At 36.8% G+C, this 21,062-nt stretch overlaps 1 protein-coding gene across 1 annotated transcript in view; it reads right to left on the reverse strand.

The window, feature by feature from the left end:
• LOC121381897 (rho GTPase-activating protein 39-like) overlaps window positions 1-21,062 on the reverse strand; it is a 135,691-nt gene that overhangs the window by 41,636 nt on the left and 72,993 nt on the right. Inside the window, exon 3 of the mRNA XM_041511300.1 lies at window positions 5,059-5,197. Coding sequence (XP_041367234.1) covers window positions 5,059-5,197 — 139 coding nt within the window. The remainder of the gene's footprint in view (window positions 1-5,058; window positions 5,198-21,062) is intronic.

The following is a 21,062-nucleotide window of genomic DNA, read 5'->3' on the forward strand; positions in this document are numbered from 1 at the left end:
TTAATGTTATTAGCAAGGCTGGCGTAACAGTGTGATACTAAAAGGATGATTTTTTTAAAAGTCATTTGAACCTGTAGTTGAATTATGCAAACTGTTTATGGGTCATTCAAGACTGATTATGAGAGTATATATCTTTCTTTTCTTTTCTTTTTTCAAAGATTAAAAGGAGAGAAAAGTTTAATAATACTCAAGCACATTTTTATTACTACTATTGTTATTAGGTGTCTACTTTGATATGTCATATGTGAAAGACTAAAAAATTTAGAATAAATTCAGCTGAAATTGGTAAAGTATATATTGTCTGATTCATAAAAAACAAAAAATATCATCTCACTTTTTGATGATGAATAGCTGAAGAAGTGTGCAACACAGATCATTCAACATTAAAGTTTGTTTTGTTTAACGACACCACTAGAGTACATTGACTGATTAATCATCGGCTATTGGAAGTCAAACATTTGGTCATTCTGACACGTAGTCATCAGAAGAAACCCACAGCAAGGGATCTTTTACATGCACTTTTCCACAGAAAGGAAAGCATATACCACTGCATTTGACCCAATCAGTTAATGGATCCATTGAGGTGGTTTGATCCTGCGATGCACCTCAAGGGAGCACTTAACTGACTGAGCTAAATCCCGCCTCCACATAACAAGTGCGTTGTCTACACATTATGCCTTTTAAAACCAACAATGTCAAAAATGCTATACTGGTGTGAATCTACTCCACAGCTAAAAAAAAAGAGTTTGTTTTGTTTAACGACACCACTCAAGCATACTGAATAATTAATCATTGGCTATTGGATGTCAAACATTTGTTAAGTCTGACTCGTAGTCATCAGAGAAAACCCACTACATTTTTCCTAATGCAGAAAGGGATCTTTTATATGTACTTTCCCACAGACAGGAAAGCACATACCACAGCCTTTGACCAGTTGTTATGCATTGGCACTTAACTGACAGAGCTAAATCCTACCCCCTACTCCACATCTACTGTATGTATTAAAATCAATGTTTTATTGGCCTACCATCATCTTTCTTAAACATTTGTTCCAGGAAGACATACACGTCAGTAATTTGAGTTATTCCCCTTGATACCTACAATAGATTATGGGTGGCTTTTGAATGGTGTAGCATTGTGAGTGTTTTTTGTTTTTTTACATTAAATGTTGTATCATGTACCATTTTAACAGCGAGCAATATATTATTATTAATGGGATAACTTTACCATTTAGACAACCTAATAAATGTGTTTTGTACACATATTGTCAATGTCCCGAGTTGCATACATTTTCAACTATTGAACTACAAAAAGTGGGACTTTTTTTTAATGAATCACCCAGTATAGCTCAGTTGTAATTCAAAGCAGTTACTGGAGCTGCAAGGGGTCATAGGATCAATCCCTCATAATAGACCAGTGTTCCACAATGGGGTGATTACTAGAATAAAATTTCTGGCCCAGTGTACATTCAGAGTTATCTAAAACCACAATTTTAATCTGATGTCTGCGATGATATGAGTCACAGCTTTACGTATCTGAACAGTTAATGTAACCACAGGGACACTTTCGAATTACAGCTATTTGCTTCCTCCCACCTCTAGGTATATGTATGTAAAGACAATGACTGCATTCCATGATTTCAGAATACAATCCTTGCTTAGGATAATGCTTTGAAAAATATTTTCACGAAAACCAGTAATTACAATCCAATACAAAAAAGTATATTATTATTGTTAGTTTATACATTTTCAATTATATTCTATCTAGTGGTGATACTTATGTTATTGAATAATATAAAAAATGTTATAAATAAATAAACATGTTTGGACATTTGTACAGCAGTTTATTTTTGTTGAATGGATGGGAGATAAACAATTATTCATTAGGTACCTACATGTGTATGTAGGATAGAACTATTCCACCCTCAGGTATGTACCTGATGTCAACAAGCTTCTTTCAAAATAATGCATGGTGTTCTCACCAACGGGTGTGTAAAAAATATATTAATATGAAGTCAGTGGTGATAATTGTTACTATCTAGTCATGATTTTACATGTAATATGAAAGATGGAACTGAAAAACCTGACAAAGAATAGTTACCAGTCAAACACCACCAATATAATTATGCTGTCTGAAATATATCTTTACTTGGAATACGTACATTGTAACTTGTTATCACAGCATGGCAACTGCCAGCACAGACGATACGACAGGTTTAATATCCAGTAACAAAATGTGTGGTTTAGCCAGGGATTCTCATGACCAGTCGTCTCGGAGTTACCTCCCATAATCTCACCTCTCAACACCAGACCCGTTGAAAAATGAAATACTTGATTTACATGTATGATACCTGTCACTTTTGGTTTCCTGTTAAATGAATAGTGTGAGGGGTTCACTGCGACTTATCAGGACTTATCTCCCAATGTCATTATGCATAATACTTCCTGAAAGTGATGATTGTGCTCAGGTTAAAGTTATCTACATGTATAACCAAAAAGGATAATGTTTCTGTATCCTTTGGTAAGCATTTTATCATAATTTTATGTTATATTAAAAAGGAAAGGAAGCACTGGTGTAGGAAGCAGGGGAGGGGGACAAGGGGGGCATGTTTTTTATATATTTATTATTTTATATTTACTTTTTGGCACATTTCTACACCCGTGCGAAGGAATGTGTGGGGTTTTTTAATTTATGGTTATATGGTTATGGCTCACATAGATGAGAAAAGAAACCTGCTGGGCCCTACAATGGGCTACTGGTTCCGATTAGCAGTAAGATATCTTTTATATGCAGCATCCCAGACAGGATAGTACATACCATGTCCTGTGTTACACCAGTTGCAATGGAGAAATATCTCAATTAGCCCACTGACAGGGATCGATCCTAGACCGACTGTGCATCAGGAGAAAGCTTTACATCCTGCCCCTTATTTTCATATATCATAAAATATTGTTTCTTTCCGGTTACCAAAATGATTCTAATTTTAGCCCGCTGATACTAATCATTATTTTAAACAATTACAAAGAAATCTTTTAAACAATCACTTTCCCATATAACATAATTTTAAAAAATAAAACATTTTTTTTTTAACAATATTTACCCTTTTTTTATTTAATAAGAAAGAAGCTATTTCTTTTGCTCTGCCTACTGAAAATTATTTGAGTCGAGGCAATTTGTGTGAGTTATTTGTATTACAGCTAACAATAATTTTTGTCAAAGATGTTCCCATTACATCTCATAGTACAAATTTTAACATGACAAAGCTGCCACAGTTATTAAACACATGAATTAAAATTTGCAAAATTATGATCAGGTCAAGTACACGTGCATATCGAGATGGCACAACACTTCAAAATCTTGGGTTGCTAGAACTCAGTGTAACTGGGGGTGGGACGTAGTCCAGTGATAAAGCGTTCACTTGATACGTGGTCGGGTCAGGGATCGATCCCCATCGGTGGGCCCATTGGGCTATTTCTCATTCCAGCCAGTGCACCATGACTGATATATCAAAGGCTGTGGTATGTGTTATCCTGTCTATGGGATGTTGCATATAAAAGATCCCTTGCTGCTAATCAAAAAGAGTAGCCCATGGAGTGGCAACAGCCAGTTTCCTCTCTCATTATTTGTGTGGTCCTTAACCATATGTCCGACGCCATATAATCATAAATAAAATGTGTTGAATGCATTGTTAAATAAAACATTTCTTTCCTTCAGTGTAACTGGTTTTTATCTAGATAACCGATTGTTCAGTTTCATGAATTTTATAAGCATAACTGCTGAGTTATCAATGTGTTGCATATCAAGTGTCCAAATATCAGTCTAAAACATTCATCACATAAAGCATTGGCAATGCATTTAAATTTAAAGTTGCATAACCATCACGCAAACAGAATAATGGTTCATGTAAAATAGCATGCCCTTTATCCAGAGAGACAAGGCATAAAACAATAAACTATTATAATCTGGGCTGACTACGAAACAGCTAATTTTGTCTACTGATGTTCAGTGATATTAACTTAGCATACAGTTTTTTTTCTCACATAAATGACACATGGTCAATTTGAGAAATAATACAATCTATAACAGGACTTTGAAGCAGTTGCCAGTATATAATTTAATTTACTAAAATAACATCAAATGATACTGTCATAATATGACTTGAAAGTTCCACACTCAAGACTGAAAATTTACTCTTCAAACAGAATAAACCAAGCCAAACACGAACTGACCAAATAAATAAATAAATAAAATAAATAAATGAACATGTGTAATGGTTTGAAACCTAAAATGTCTTCCCAAACTAGTTTTGTAAAAAAATAAAAAAAACAAAAAAACCTCGAGTTCCTCAGACAGAGTTCTCTCCCTTGAAGAAATCTGTACTTTCAAGTGAATCCGGCGCCGATGTAAGTCTCCATTGTGACATTCCACTGTGCTCTCACTTAGATTTGTGAAACAAGAAATCCTTTGCCAGAACGCCAGAAAGCCAATTTCACAAGACATTGTAAGTTTACATTTGCGACTAGCAGTTATACCTGTTGTACGTTTACATGTGTTTGGCATCTACACGTATTTCATGCCCAAAAATTACATCAATCCGGAAGATACAACATTTTAAGGACAAAAGAAAATGATATAAGAATACTTTAAACTATATTAGTTGTACAGTTAGTAGTAATAGTGGTTTAGTCATAGGTTTATGTTTACCAGTACACACAAGACTATGTTTACAATGTTTTGTGAAACTGGTACCTGGTCACAGATTTATCCAGGATTTTTCACCAGGATCCTATGTCTGATGGGATTGGGGAAATTAGTGTGAGTTAATCATACTTGGGATATTGTTTTAGGTCATTCAATGATACATTAAACCGCTGTTAGATTAATTTATTAGAACAGACACAAATATATAATATTGGGAATTTTTAGCATAGAATTTGGGAATATTCAGTGCCACTTTTTTTTGGGAAGGAGCCTATGTTCGGACCCACAGAACACTTGGATTAATCCCTGAAAGTGCTGGTCAGTTTTCCATCTACATGTTCGGAGTATACCACTCACCTGGAGTTTGGCCAGTGGAATGATGTCACAGTTCTGTGGGCGGTGCCAGACGGTCGTCTGACTGGTGGCGTTGTAGTAGTAGAAGCGCGACGTGTTCGGGTCAAACAGCTCCCACCACTGATTGTCATCTGTTTTCTTGCTGAAAAACACAAAACAGTAAATATTAAATGTTTTGTTACACATACAAAATATGATCCTTGCTACCATTATTACAACTTGGAAAGGAATGTTTAATGACCCTCAGCACATTAAACAACACATATTTGGTATCTAACACGTTATATCAACATTTGGCAGACAGACAGACAGAGAGAGAGAGAGAGAGAGAGAGAGAGAGAGAGAGAGAGAGAGAGAGAGAGAGAGAGAGAGAGAGAGAGAGAGAGAGAGAGAGAGAGAGAGAGAGAGAGAGAGAGAGAGAGAGAGAGAGACAGACAGACAGACAGACAGAGAGAGAGACAGGTGCAGAGGGACACAGAGAATGACAAAGACAGACAGAAACAGAAAGGAAGCCACATAGGCTAAAGAAAGAAGCACTGAAACTTTCATAAGAACTTTCTTGAACAATAAGTACACACCATGGCCTTTGATGTATCAGTCTTACCAATCAGTCACTGAGCAATTGCTGGAATGGGAAAACTTCCCTTTGGTGCCAAATTCATATTCACTGGTATTGTTACATATCTGTCACTACATCACAGAGTTTAAGCTGTCAATTGCAATCAAAATTCAAATACAAATTTACACTTCATAACAAAGTAATCAAAATGTAAGAAATACTGAGCATTCGAGAAAAACAGGCTTCATAAATTTGGCTCATTGTGTTTAAATACTAAGTTTTATTTTCTTGCATTTTATTCCGCTTGAATATCGAAATTCACCAAATACTACCTTGTAGCAGTTTTAATTTCCCCAGCTTAAACCCTATATTAATAATGGTGGGCGGGGTGTGTGTGTGTGTGTGTGTGTGTGCAATACAGTTAGCTTTTCCGATCTCAGTTAAAGCCAAAATGTATTACTTAAGCAGCAATATAACAGACGTCTTTTACATTTCTTCCTGCCTAATGTATCACCATCAAAATGTTTCTGATGTCTTAGAACATGCTCATTCTTTAGATGTCTAACAAAGCATACACAATTGGCGCAAAAAAATGTTTTTGGCTTGTTCGGTTTGAGAGAAATACATGTAGAGGGCAACCGAGGACTTGCATTTGGGACTGATGAAAACAGACATGGGAGGAAATTCTCAAGGCGCTAAACCTTTGAAGATAACTGCTTAAAGTGATAAAGCCAACGGGATTCTGGATCAGCCTTCAATCAAGCCAGGCAGCTAACGAAGCAAATTTAGTAGGAGATGGTTTCTTGACAGGTAACCTACCAGCTTGAACAATGTTATAAATAAACGCTTGTCAAATTATGAAACAGTCGGAACAGAAAAACAGTCTTATTGCTTTGTTTTGGGAGCAGGAGTTTATTTGTTATGGGCAGGGGTAGAGAAGGGGAGGAGTTTCTTCAGACAACTCAGCAAAAAAGAAAAGGAAAGGAAAAATAGCCTCACTGCTTTACTGGGTTGGGTTGGGGGTTTTTTTGGTGGATTTTATAGCTTTTTGTTGTTTTTTTCTTCTCAGACAACCAACCATATGTTTAATCAGCATGAAGGTGTATTTTTTTTGTAAACATGTCTAAACAAACACATAGCTGTCCATCTGTTTTACTGCATCTCCAACTGTTCTTCTCAAGGCCGGACCCTGCAGCAAGGTGAAACAGTCAAGAATGCATTAGTGTGATAGATGGATAAGCTAACTGCACCATGCAGACACCAGCTGGATTCCAATTCATCTCACAAGTTTTACACTCTTCAATGGCAGACTCACCTGAAGTGCGATGGGTCCTGAAGTCAACTGCCATTGATGGACTCTGACATCTAAGTGTTACCTTATCCCAACCAAAGTTAAAGTTAAAGTTTGTTTTGTTTAACGAGACCACTAGAGCACATTCCATTCAACAACTGCTCTATGAATGGTACACTATAAAGTTTGTGATTTGTGCTGCCTCTGTGGGGGAAAATATGCCTTGCTGCTATTGCAGGTGGCAGTGGCTTCCCTGTTTCACTCACTAGATTGTGTCAAACTTGCCATGAAGGTGTCACTAAAAATATTCCTTTAGCACTTTTGCAAATGCTTAACTAATAGCATTTTACACATTAGTATTGATAAAATAACCTTATATACACTTTGTAGCTGCATGCAAAAAAGCCACGATGTGTCAAATAAACACAATACACAGAAATGTTCTTTCATCTGTAAACTTCTGTTAAAAATATTTTGCTTCAAATCAAAAGTTTAACCAAATACTGAAGTGTAAAGAATGCAGTAACAGAAACAGTGCATGTTGGTCTAAGAAACATATCCTTAAAACTTTTGCAATTGATTATTTGTGGGAAAGTGTTGAATGATATTTCCTGATTGCAACACCATGCCTCCAGTTACTGCAAAGGGGAATAACTGTTATATATATCCAGTATGGCAAGAGAACACAATTATTTATGCTATATGTTTCTAAATAGCATTAGTGGCTATACCACTTTTATTAATATCAGTAGGCCCATGGATTTCTTATGCACCTTTGCCTGTCTGGGTGAAACATATCTTGAAACGGACAACCCCTGTTGTCCAGCTCTTTCTCACAGAATTAAAAAACAAAATATGCATACTCAGGTATACCCACATCCCCATCTATGATTAATACTCCTTTCATGGATTTACTTAACATTAAGAATTATACACTGCGGCACTCTTGTGTAATGTTTCAAATACGATGTGACGTAATTTGTAAATAATATATGACGTCAGTAACTAAAAGGCGCTAACTGCAGTAAAAATAAAAAGGGAATTCCCCATTTAAAAGTTCCGGTCCAGATCACACATGTGTGTGATACAAGATAAATTTATCACATGGTTTGAAAAAGGTTTCAAACATCCCTGTCCTACAAAACCATGGTGTGTGTGTGTATGTCTGTGTCTGTGTGTCTGTGTGTCTGTCTGTGTGTCTGACACTCACTCACTCACACTCTCTCTCTCTCTCTCTCTCTCTCTCTCTCTCTGTCTCTGTCTCTGTCTCTGTCTGTCTCCGTTTCCCCTTCCCTCCATCTCTGTGTGTCTCTCAATCTGTCTCTGACTCTTTTGTTAATTTTATTCTTACTGAGCAAAAAAACCACCAAAACCCCCCCAAAGATATTCATATTCTGATACTGGTCTTTAATATAGTCTAACAGATGTAAACATGTGGTAAAATGAATAATCCAGCAATGGGCTTGTGCCAATAAATGATCTCTCTTGCACCAACACTTCCCATTGAGAGTGTATAAATGTTGGTTTTTGTGTCAAACTATTTTGGCAGCAGACATTGCAGGAGGGAAATTACCATAGCACACTGTTTATCACAAGAAACCAACTCAGCCACCTGCATTAATAAACCAGTTTGTGAAGACATCGCTTTTACTTGTTACACTGTGTTTGATTTCAAAGAGCATCCGGGCGAGACGTAGCCCAGTGATAAAGCGCTTGCTTGATGCTCGGTCGGTTTGGGATCGATCCCAATCAGTGGGCTATTTCTCGCTCCAGCCAGTGCACCACGACTGGTACATCAAAGGCCGTGGTATGTGCTATCCTGTCTATGGGATGGTGCATATAAAAGATCCCGTGCTGCTAATTAAAAAAAGTAGCCCATGAACTGTGTGGTCCTTAACTATATGTGCGACTCTATATTACGGTAAATAAAATGTGTGTTGAGTGCATCGTTAAATAAAATAAACCATTTCCTTCAAGAAAGAGCATCCTTAATGGTTGTATTGTACCAAATCAGAATGTTCCGGGTAAAAGTTTGAGGTGCACTGTCAAATATTTACAGACTAAAGCAGCTCTCATTTACAGCATTATGGCATCATAATAAGAGTAATGAATTTCAAAAGGTCATCATGTTATTTCCATAACTGCAGGGCTTACTCTGATTTAGCATCTTTTTTTCAAATATCTAGAGTATTACCTTCAAAATTATTAAAACATGGTTAATTTAAAGAATACTTTATTACCCAAACACTAAATGTTGTAGCCACTTTCTATAAAATTTAGCAACTGGCTAATTTTGCCAATGGACAGGGTGAGCCTTGCAACTTAATACACACATTTGGCACAACCCTGCTTTATATTATTAAAACCAAGCTTTCAGAAAGCTAGCCAATGGATAAGAGGCCTAGCTTAGTTCAACAAAAAAAAAACATTTTACCTATACAGTGTGCGATTTTGGCTTTAAAAATTTAAGTGTCATAAGGACTCCCTGTCTCCCTGTTTGCAAATCTTTAGAGCCCGCCACCAACCCAGCAACCCTGCTGTGCATCTCCAGTACAAAGAATATACACTAAATGTTTTGCATGATACCATGGAAAAGATCACTGTTCAAGACTGTAGTTTCCCATGATTCTGAGATATTTGATGACTGTGTCATTTCAAAGAATCAATGTAATTTGTACAAATAATCTTTACGAGCCATGAGGGCTCATATGCCGTCCAAGTTAGATGATTTTTACGAGTCTAGGGTTCACGGACTCTCCTCAAAATCGTAAACTGCCTATAGTCCGTCCCGAAGGAAACACCTTTTTTCATACTATGAAATTTACTCAAAGTTATTTATTTATGAGCCGACTGATTTGTAAATTGCACACAAAAATTGTTTTTTCGTGTTATTTCCAAAACACTTTTACTTTTCTTCTTATGTCAAACAAAACTGAAATTATTTACAAAAACCCCACATTTTTATAAACTGATGGGACGGACTGACTATACATGTATCATTTTGGATTCAAGGAATATTCCTACATGTATATGCTAGAAGTCACATATTAAAATACTAATTTTACTAATACTAATAAATGGACCTATTGGTAATCTATGGTCAGCTTAAAAATATATTGTCATTATTGGTATATGCTTGGTGACTATACCCAGTTTAACAATAGCGATAAACCTACTTAAAATCATAACTACATGTAAGTGTCAAATGTTTGTACAATATTATCAAAATAATATATCATTAATATGTACAATGCAGAGAGCTGCTAAAAATACCATCCTAAACACAACTGGTAAATATGCTGTTTTCAAAACCAGCATTTTCTGTCTGTACATTTTCTAGTCTTTTGATAACTTTGTTAGTTTCTAGGAACTAACAAGTCAGTCAGACTTCCTGTAACAGATAGTTCAGACTGCAACACAGAACTTTTATTTCTTTGTCTCATATGGCCTGATTCATCCCACTACTTGCTGTGTTAACATTTGAGTTGACTTCCTACAAATCAGCACCTTGGAACTATCATCAGCTGTTGGTGAAACCTTACGTTAACTGTATTCTTCAGTGTACCGCAGACAGGGCAATGAGCCTATTAACCTGATAACAATAAATAACACTGTGATGGCGAGCCAAATTAAAGGTTCCATGGATTTAAAGGTAATAGAAAGGAATTGTTGTTTAAGATACCTCAGCACATTGTTATTCGTGGTTCAATATATAGTTGAATCCACTTAATTGCATATTGGTTTATAGCATAAATTGGTTATTTGCATATTATTCTGCTGCACGGAACCTTTTAGCATTAAACCAAGACATTTACCACTACAACACTAATGGTCCCATTCATATAGAAACAGCAGCTTTAAAAAAAAGAGCTCGCACCGTGACCTTTGGGCAACAATAGTTTTTTAAAAAAGGAAAGGAAAGGAATATTTATTTAACACCACCTCAATACATTTTAAATCATAGCTTTTTGGTGTTTCACACACACAGTTATTTTAACACTTGGTCAAAACAGAGAGAAGATTCGAACTATACGTACTATAATATTATATGTATCCTGGGCATGGTGCCATGTGAAACTTGTGTTTATATATATATTATGACAGCTAGGATTTAAAACTATGAGCTAATGGATCAGATCCAAACTATACAAGACTTAGTTACCCTAGCAGGGCCAGATCTAGCTCAACTTTAAGAGTTCATATATCCCAGCTAGTGCCACACAATTGGTAAATCAAAGGCTGTGGTATGTACTGTTCTGCCAATAGGAAAGTGTATGTAAGTGCAGTATGAAAAGCCTATTCCATGGCAGTAGGTTCTCCTCTCTTACTTCCCCTCTCACCCTCCCTCCATCTCCCTTTCTCTCCCTCTCCTTCTCCATCTCCCACTCTCCCTCTCCCTCCAAAATGTCACAATAATAATTTGTTAGGTACCAAATAGCCATTGTATAAAATATGCCGAGATGTCATTACACAAATATTCCTTTTCCTCTCCTTTGGTCACCCTGCCCTATTGACTTCTCTTCGCAGTTCCAGACTTATTTCGGTACGCCGATTTGGTTCATCTTACCTACATGACCAGGTGAGACAGCAGCTGATAAAGTGAAAAGTCTGCCCCCAAGCTTGCTTATTATTCTTATCTCCATGGCATCTAAATGCAATAGCCAGAATCTGCTTTTGATTTTCGGCATGCATTTGCACCTTTCCACCCAGAGACAAGACACCTGATACGGTTGTGAAATGAAAAACATTACCCAAACAGATACGCTTTGCATCGGTTCCCACATAGACCCCAACAGATGACACAGCCTCCTATCATTAGTTATTTACCATTTCTAAATTGAGGTATAAAAAACAATGTGTATCAGGTTATCTGTCATGGAGATGTATAACCCTTTCTGCATGTACGGTGTGTGTGTGTGTGTGTGTGTGTGTGTGTGTGTGTGTGTGTAAATGGGTGTAGGCATCATCTGTCCTATCTACAAAACAGATGGCTAAAGGTTCTTACTGCAAATAGCGAAACTCTGCTATGCATTTTCTTCTCTTTTTTTCATTCCTTTCTTCATTTTTTTTGGTGTTTTTTGTTTGGTTTGATTTTTTGCATGTAATGTTCAACATGTACCAGATGGCAATTTTTGTTTTTTTAATTCTCAATATGTTAATCTATACTATCAGTTTTCATCTTAATTTTCACTGATTTTCCCACTAGTGGATTTAAATGATTGTTGCTGTTTTTTGTGGGGGTTTTTTTTTGTTTTTTGTTTATGTTTGTGGGGTTTTTGTTTAAAATACCAGATGCTGAACATATGATGCTGTAAATTAAGCACAATAAGAGAAATTCATATTTTTCTTTCTTGTTTTTTCAATGTTTTTTTCTATTTATTTATTTTTCCTGCATCCACAAATCAACATGTACAGTTTGTAAAATTATATCCAACAGATAAGGTTCTTCCTATTTTTGAATTTGTGCTGTTGAACTGCAACATGAGACATGCATGAAAATAAATTATATTAGATAACCACTGTTCTCATTAAAAAAAAAAAAAAACCTCACTAGGTTACTGATTGGCATATCAAACACTGGCATGTGCTATTCTGTATGGGAGAAAATGCCTATAAAAGACCTCTTATTGCTAAATAGAAGGTGGGGTGGGTGGGTAGTAGGTTTTTCCATTTTAACATTCTATTAAATTCCATTTTAATATTCTATTAAATTTCCATCATACAGTCAGTGATTAAACAATGTGCTACATAGTCATAAAACATTATTTCCTTATTTACGAAATTACATAACTTTTATTTATTCATATTTGTCTTCTAATATAACTGTTTATTATACAGGTATTTGAATCAGAATCATACCAATCAAATTCAAGCACCAGTAATTATGGTAGATAAAACCAGACTGCTTACAAAACTAAACTTTCATCCGAAATATAATTTTGTGTAAAATTTCATCTAAAAAAAATATATTAATAATTTGTATGAAAGATAATGGTTTATCAAAACGACTGGTTTTAATGTTATATTCTCGCAAACATTTAACAGTATCGTAAAGATGCTTCAACACCTGCTTGGCAATAACTTAACTTAATGATAACTCTTCTTAGAGGTCAAGTATAGTACATCAAAAAGTTATTACATGTGGATGGGGAATTACATTTAATGTGTTATTTGGATATAATAATTATAAACATATATTCCCATGTTGATATATTATCAGATATGATATAATTTATGTTCATGTTTATATCTAAGGACCAATCACACTATCCAGGGCACACAACTCAGCTACCTAGGCTGAACGTTCAGAACAGAGCTTACATGATTGGTTAGAAGAAGATATAGAACTTGTCAGCCCTGATGACTCAGTGGTTAAACCATCAACTTTAAGGCTGGTAGGCATTGGTTTCGTTTCCACCAATGCAGGCTGCAAAGTAGAATAAAAATTTGTTTTGTTTAACAACATCACTAGAGCACGTTGATTAATTAATCATCAGCTATTGTACATGTATGTCAAACATTTGGTAATTCTGACTCGTAGTCAACAGAGGAAATCCACTACATTTTTTCCCAATGCAGCAAGGGATCTTTTATATGCACTTTCCCACAGACAGGAAAGCACATACCATGTACCATGTAGTGCACTGGTTGGAACGAGCAAAGTAGAATAAATTTTAATGGCTCAGTGATAAAGTGTAAGACTATTACACTGACCTTTTTCACTAACCAACAACAACTAAACATTCATCCCTGTCCTAAAAAACTGAGCCATGTGCCAATGACTACATGTTTGAACACTAATTGGATATAAGAATAAAAAAATAAGTAAAACAAACACACCCTTAAAAAGCCTGGGACACCCACATAAGCTATTTTAATTAACAGCAAGGGGTCCCTTATCTGCTTTCCCATGGACAGGATGCTACATTCCTCCTTAACCTCAGATACTTTGAGGTGCAAAACAATGGCAAAGTACGTAGGTTCATTCCCTGGCAGTCACCCATTCAAATTCCACCAAGCTCAATGTTGCCCAATTCTGTTCCCAATAAAACCCTGCATCTCAGTTTGGTATGGTCAGGCATCATCTCACTTATAAGCAGGGCCAATTTTACTTCCATTTATTACCTTTAACATAAACAATTTTTGCAGATCATTATCACAACTTGTGCGATAATGTTTTTCAACAAGGCCCAGCGCCAGAGTCCACTGATGCATGGCGTGCAATCTCGGTATCCTCAGTGGTTAATGAGCTAGAATTCCTCCATGTCTCTGTACCTAATGCTCATACCGGTGCTGTCAGGTCGGTGCCAGCGAGTACTCGCTGAGCAGCTCAATACTCATCGTTAGCAGACAGCGAGTCAATACAAGCAGAGCAACACTCAGACACGGCAAAAACAGTTAGGACAAGTTCAACAAAGCAAACTTAAACATGGGGTACACATACACACCAGTCAATATGAAAATGAGTTTAGCTAGCCTTCATGATGTACAGGTCAAACCAGCCTCCATGGTGTAGAGGTAAAACCAGAATCCAGGGTAGAGGTTAAACCAGGTTCTAAGGTATAGAGGTTAAACCAGCCTCCATGGTGTAGAGGTTAAACCAGCCTTCATGGTGTAGAGGTTAAACCAGCCTTCATTGTGTAAAAGTTAAACCAGCTTCCATGATGTAAAAGTTAAACCAGCTTCCATGGTTTAAAAGGTTAAACCAGCCTCCATGGTGTAGTTAAACCAGCCTCCATGGTACAGATGTTAAACCAGCTTCCATGGTGCAGATGTTAAACCAGCCTCCATGGTGCAGATGTTAAACCTGCATCCATGGTGCTGATGTCAAACCATCCTCCATGGTGCAGATGTCAAACCATCCTCCATGGTGCAGATGTTAAACCAGCATCCATGGTGCTGATGTCAAACCAGCCTCCATGTGTAGATGTCAAACCAGCCTCCATGGTCCAGATGTTAAACCATCCTCCATGGTGCAGATGTTAAACCAGTATCCATGGTGTAGATGTTAAACCATCCTCCATGGTGCAGATGTTAAACCAGCCTCCATGTGTAGATGTCAAACCAGCCTCCATGGTGCAGATGTTAAACCATCCTCCATGGTGCAGATGTTAAACCAGCATCCATGGTGTAGATGTTAAACCATCCTCCGTGGTGCAGATGTTAAACCATCCTCCATGGTATAGGTGTCAAACCATCCTCCGTGGTGCAGATGTTAAACCAGCATCCATGGTGCAGATGTTAAACCAGCATCCATGGTGCAGATGTTAAACTAGCATCCATGGTGCAGATGTTAAACCAGCATCCATGGTGCTGATGTCAAACCAGCCTCCATGTGTAGATGTCAAACCATCCTCCATGGTGCAGATGTTAAATCAGCATCCATGGTGCTGATGTCAAACCAGCCTCCATGGTGCAGATGTCAAACCAGCTTCCATGGTGCAGATGTTAAACCAGCCTCCACGGTGCAGATGTTAAACCAGCCTCCATGGTGCAGATGTTAAACCAGCATCCATGGTGCAGATGTTAAACCAGCCTCCATGGTGCAGATGCATGGCTGTTAACAAAAGTAAAATGTTGTGACTGAAATTTCAAGGTACAGGGCATTGCCCTGGTTGGGGGTTTAGATGGCTGATGTCAGTGCCATGATTATATCACCATTCAAAATGGTAGTGTTTTACATGACAATTGTACTTTAAACATGTATTTCTCCCAACCCAAACCCTGTTATATTTTTTTTATTGGACAAAAACATTAATTTGATGGGTCCAGCAGTGAACCTATAGTAATAAAAATAGTCCTATTAGGCTGACATTTGTTGGGGTGTTCTTTCACAAGCTACGGACATTTTTTTCAAAGTTTGCATTATTACTTGATATTATTTATTTAGGCTTGACCGCCAGCTAATGGACGGCAAATCAAATATTCAAATACATTTACATCGCATGGGCGTACATGGGTGTGTGTGTGTGTGTGTGTGTGTGTGTGTGTATGTGTGCATGTGTGTGTGTGTGTGTGTGTGTGTGTGTGTGTGTGTGTGTGTTTTCGATGGATTCAACCGAACCCCCCCCCCTGAAATCGCTTTTTTTATAATTTAATATATCTGACATTATTATATTTACTCAACATAGAAATATATGCCCAATATCTCTGCAATCTATTTTGGAAACCCCCTTTTCAAAATCCGTAGTCTTATTGCAAATTCATTATGGTCGTTAAAAATTGGGGTAAAAGCCAATGTCTGATACTGCATTACGCTAACGTTGAATAGTTCTTTGTTGATCTTTGTGTCCATTTAACAATACGTAACGCAAAATCTTGCAGTTTTAATACACCTCTCGCTCGTGTAACGTTTTGTGACCATGTCATATTTTACTTTGGGGTCTTTAGTAATATGTATATGTTAAAATAAAACGGCAATGACTGGTTGCATACTTTATTAATTAACATTACGTTGCACAATAACACACACACACACACACACCCCAATTACGTTTTGTCACACATCCCATAATTCCTATTCTCCTTAGTGCACGTTGAGTAGTTCTCGAATGACCCCATTATTCAATCGTAAATAATAAAGAAGTAACATACCGCTGGTCGGTAAATGTTAATTTTTCAGCAGATCAATTTTATTAAGTCTCAATATCTATAATACGCAATCTAATCATCTCCCAGCAGAACTATTACATTGTAACAGTGTTCAAACTTACACGTGCTGTTCGTCACATGGCGTGACATCGGGTACGGCCATTACTTCAAAGGGAGTGAGTAGCACATTTAAATTAGGGGGGGGGGGGGGGGGGGTCACTTAATTTACAACTACTGTAGTAACGTTTTTTTTAAGGGGGGTTTAATTACAAAAACCGTACCAAACATGATTTTAATTTTTTTTTAAATAATAATAATAAAATATCGGGAAAAAAAAGTACGAAACATATGTACACACCTTTTTACAAAATAAGATAGTCTGCTTAAAATAGCACAGCAAATGGTAGTGCAGGATGCACATTAAGTCAATACTTTACTTTCTACATCCGTAAATAGCGGATTGGACGTGTTGCGATAGATCCCAAATATGTGTTAACGCAAATGGATGGATTAAAACAAAATGTTATATTCTTCTATCAAAAATATATTATATCAGACAATGTAGGCATTATTACTAAAAACTACGATACAACAGACTGTATCAAAACAGGATACACCTAATTTGCATATCCAGATCAGAGTTGTTCGTCACGTGTTCATAATCGATCGGAAAACCAGAACGAAACTTTTTCGATGTCATTTTAAAACAAAATATACAATTAGCTAAATTTGTAAACATCTTTATGAGTTCAAGTGTCCACGATAAGAGCAACTTTGGGAATCTTTATTGGGAAACTGTTGGGTTGAAGGGTCTAATTGGGGAAAAGTTTGATATTGGATTGGGAATTTACGTTAGGGGAATGGGGCCGTTCACCGGCCCCAAAATTTATAGTAGTTTATACCCTGGGGTGGGTCCCAAAACGGGGTCAGTGGGGCAAAGAAAACGTCCGAAGCGATCGGGTTGACATTACGGAAACCGAAAACGGCCGAAGTGATTCTCATTTAAAAAAAAAAAAAAAACCTGACTGAAAAAATTATTTCCACAATTTCTCTGACAACGGAAATCCGTCTCACGACAGACAGTTAACAGCCATGCAGATGTCAAACCAGCCTCCATGGTGCAGATGTTAAACCAGCCTCCATGGTGCAGATGTTAAACCAGCATCCATGGTGCAGATGTCAAACCATCCTCCATGGTGCAGATGTTAAACCATCCTCCATGGTGCAGATGTCAAACCAGCATCCATGATGCAGATGTTAAACCATCCTCCATGGTGCAGATGTCAAACCAGCCTCCATGGTGTAGATGTTAAACCAGCCTCCATGGTGCTTATGTCAAACCAGCCTCCATGGTGCAGATGTTAAACCAACCTTCATAATGCAGTGGTTAAACAAAACTTCAGAGTATAGAGGTTAAACCAGCCTCAATAGTGCATATAGAGTAAGATAAACCAGCCTTCATGGTGCAGAGGTTAAACTATTGGGTTTTAGTACAAGAAAGAAAGTTTGTTTTAATGACACCACTAGAGCACATTGATTTTATTAATTATCGGATATTGGATGTTAAACATTTTGTAATTTTGACAGTCTTAGAGATGAAACCCGCTACATTTTTCCATTAGTAGCAAGGGATCTTTTATATGCACCATCCCACAGACAGAACAGCACATACCACGGCCTTTGATATACCAGTTGTGGTGCACTGGCTGGAACGAGAAATAGCCTGATGGGCACACCGACAAGGTTAGTACAAGAGTGCATGCATACTCAATGAAAAGGTCCAAGACAACCGGACCATCAATTGTCTTACTAACTACTAACCGTTAACTTAATGGGACAGCAAGCACACAAAGGGTGAAAACTGAGCAACGCATGTGAACATATCCTGCTTCTTTAAAACAATGAATACTTGAAGTCTTCCATTTTGTCCTGTAGCCAAAATTCCTCTTAGCACACTCGACCCTGTCTGCAGAGATTGTTTTTTTCGCTTCCCGAAAACAAATGGTGCATTGTAAATATGCATGTATTATGAGTGTTCTTGTTTAGAATGCATTAGGAAAATTAATGGACCTGAAAAGTGGCATTTTTTAAACAGAAACACCAATATGGAAACAAGATAAATGGAGTGGTGTTCTGACAAACATCTGAGATGAACCAGTTAAAACAATTAAGGAAAGGTTTATCACCAGCAAGTTTGTTCTCGTAAATACTTCTATAACAAGGTGTTCATTATCTTTGCAAGTTCGTGGCCATTTGTCTGGAACTGGGCACATTTTAAACAGCAGCTGTAAAAGTTGTAGTTTAGTTTGTTTAATAACGACACAATTAGAGCACATTGGTTAATTAATCTAATGGCTATTGGATCATCTGGATGTAAAACATTTGATAATTTTGAAATATAGTTTTAGAGGAAACCCCTGTTACATTTTTCCACTGGAGAAAAGGGATCTTTTATATTCACTTTCCCTACAAACAGAACACCACATACCATGGCCTTTAATATACCTGATTCGGACTGAGAAAAACCCAACCAGAGAATAGATCCACCAAGACAAAATGAAATAATCCACCAGAAACAACAGGGCTTGAACTTAACAATTGATGTAGGTCGGGATCATCACCAACAACACTTTTCTGCTACTGGTTAATAATTTCTGTCTTCAGTCTAGCTCCTCAATGATGGCAAACTGTATATACCTGGTATATATTATCTGCAAGTATTTACAATTTGCGCTTTTGAAATAGGTCTACATACAGCAAAGTAACCTTTCAGTAATGTTGATTTGCTGCAAAAGTCACTTTGAAAAATTGCCATCGGTGGGCTGTTTTACCAGTGACAGATTCTTAAGTTCGAGCCTTGAAAGAAGTGTAGGTATCATTTTTCGAAAGCAGAATAGCATACACCAAAGCCTTTAGCTGAAATACAAAATAACTCAGTGAGTCAGCTGATGATTCAGTGAACCATCAGACCTCGAATATTTAACTACAGGTACATCCCACTCTCCTATTGTCAAGAAATTTCTCCTATTGTCAAGAAATAATCTAAAAAAAATTTTTTTTAAAGAATAATATTAATGTCACTGGTATTAGTACATGCAGATAGTAAGGTATCTACATGTATATCTAGCTGTTTTCTAGCATTTCACATGTCAAATAAAATCTAAAATGTGCTGAGGTGTCAATAAACAGACATTGCTTTCTTTTTAAATAAAATCCAATCCACATTAGTCAAGTTGTTTTAGGAAATCTCTATTGAAACTCACATCTGAAAACATCAAAAAGCATCTGAAAATACCTGAAGATCTACAGTACATTGTATAGCATAAATCTATTTTCAAAACTGGGCTACAAAACAGTGTGCTCCCAATGCTATCTTGACAAAGATAGTGACCAAAGGTTTTGGATGGAAATCTAAACCATGTGAGAACCTCAAGAGAATTACACACATGTATCAGTCTGAGATAGCACATGGACTGTTAAGTGTTGCAGCTATAGTTTTTAATTACATTGATAATATGTGATCATCCATCTCACAGTTTCAGAAAAAGACAGGCCTAGCCAGTTAAAGCCACTATATAGCAAGATAAACCTGATCGTGCCAATTCAGTTTTCTCACAAAGCTTCCATAAATTAGATAATAAAAACTTGTAGATATATTCTGGCAGAAAGAGAAATGCTTGGTGTGATGAATTGTAGAATAAATACTCCTCATTTATCACAAAGCTTCCATAAATTAGATAATAAAAACTTATGAGATATATTCTTGAATAAAGGGAAATGCTTGGTGTGATGAATTGCAGGATAAATACTCTTCAAAAGATGCAACAGTGGTTCATCAATGGCATATCGAATGATTAAGGTATGTGCTGTCATATCCATGGACAAGTGCATACCTAATATATATAATCTAAGCCTCTGTGGTAGTTGTGTGTTTCTTGTCTTATACTCTAGATCACGTATCAAATAGTTACAATTCATTAGAGCCAGTACTCAAAATTTGCAAAGCAATCAGCAGTGCCGCCATAAAAAAGCTGTTAACATTACTGACAGGCTTTCTGTCGGAAAACAATTTGAGGGTACATAATAACAACAATACAGATCATAAGTGGCCCTACTAGGTGGTTATGAGCTTCAAACATTTTGAAACTTGACACCGCATTTCATGCTGCGATGCATTTGACAAATTTCAAAAAGCAGTTCTCTTAATATAATCTTTCTCAAAATTACAAAAATGTATCCATCAATTTCCAACATTTTAGGGTATGTAATTTTACCCTTTGTACCCTCTGGTAGAAACCCTGATCGCGTATTTACTCTGTGATCTAAATTTCAAGGACTGTAGATGTGTCCTAGCTGTTAATCCAACAACAATGTGCGGATGTCCAACATATGGTTATTTTGACATTTTTGTCAAGAACCTGAAAGTTAACCCACTTAGTGTTTCTAAAGAAATTTTTGGGTATGGCACTATGGAACTGAATGCAACCACAGTCAACAAAGGGTATGGGGGGCTTCTCCCAGAAAGAAAACGGATTAAGTTTAGGGTTAGGGTTAACAAAATCAGAT

Source organism: Gigantopelta aegis, chromosome 9 (assembly GCF_016097555.1).
Source record: "Gigantopelta aegis isolate Gae_Host chromosome 9, Gae_host_genome, whole genome shotgun sequence".
Taxonomy (NCBI): domain Eukaryota; kingdom Metazoa; phylum Mollusca; class Gastropoda; order Neomphalida; family Peltospiridae; genus Gigantopelta; species Gigantopelta aegis.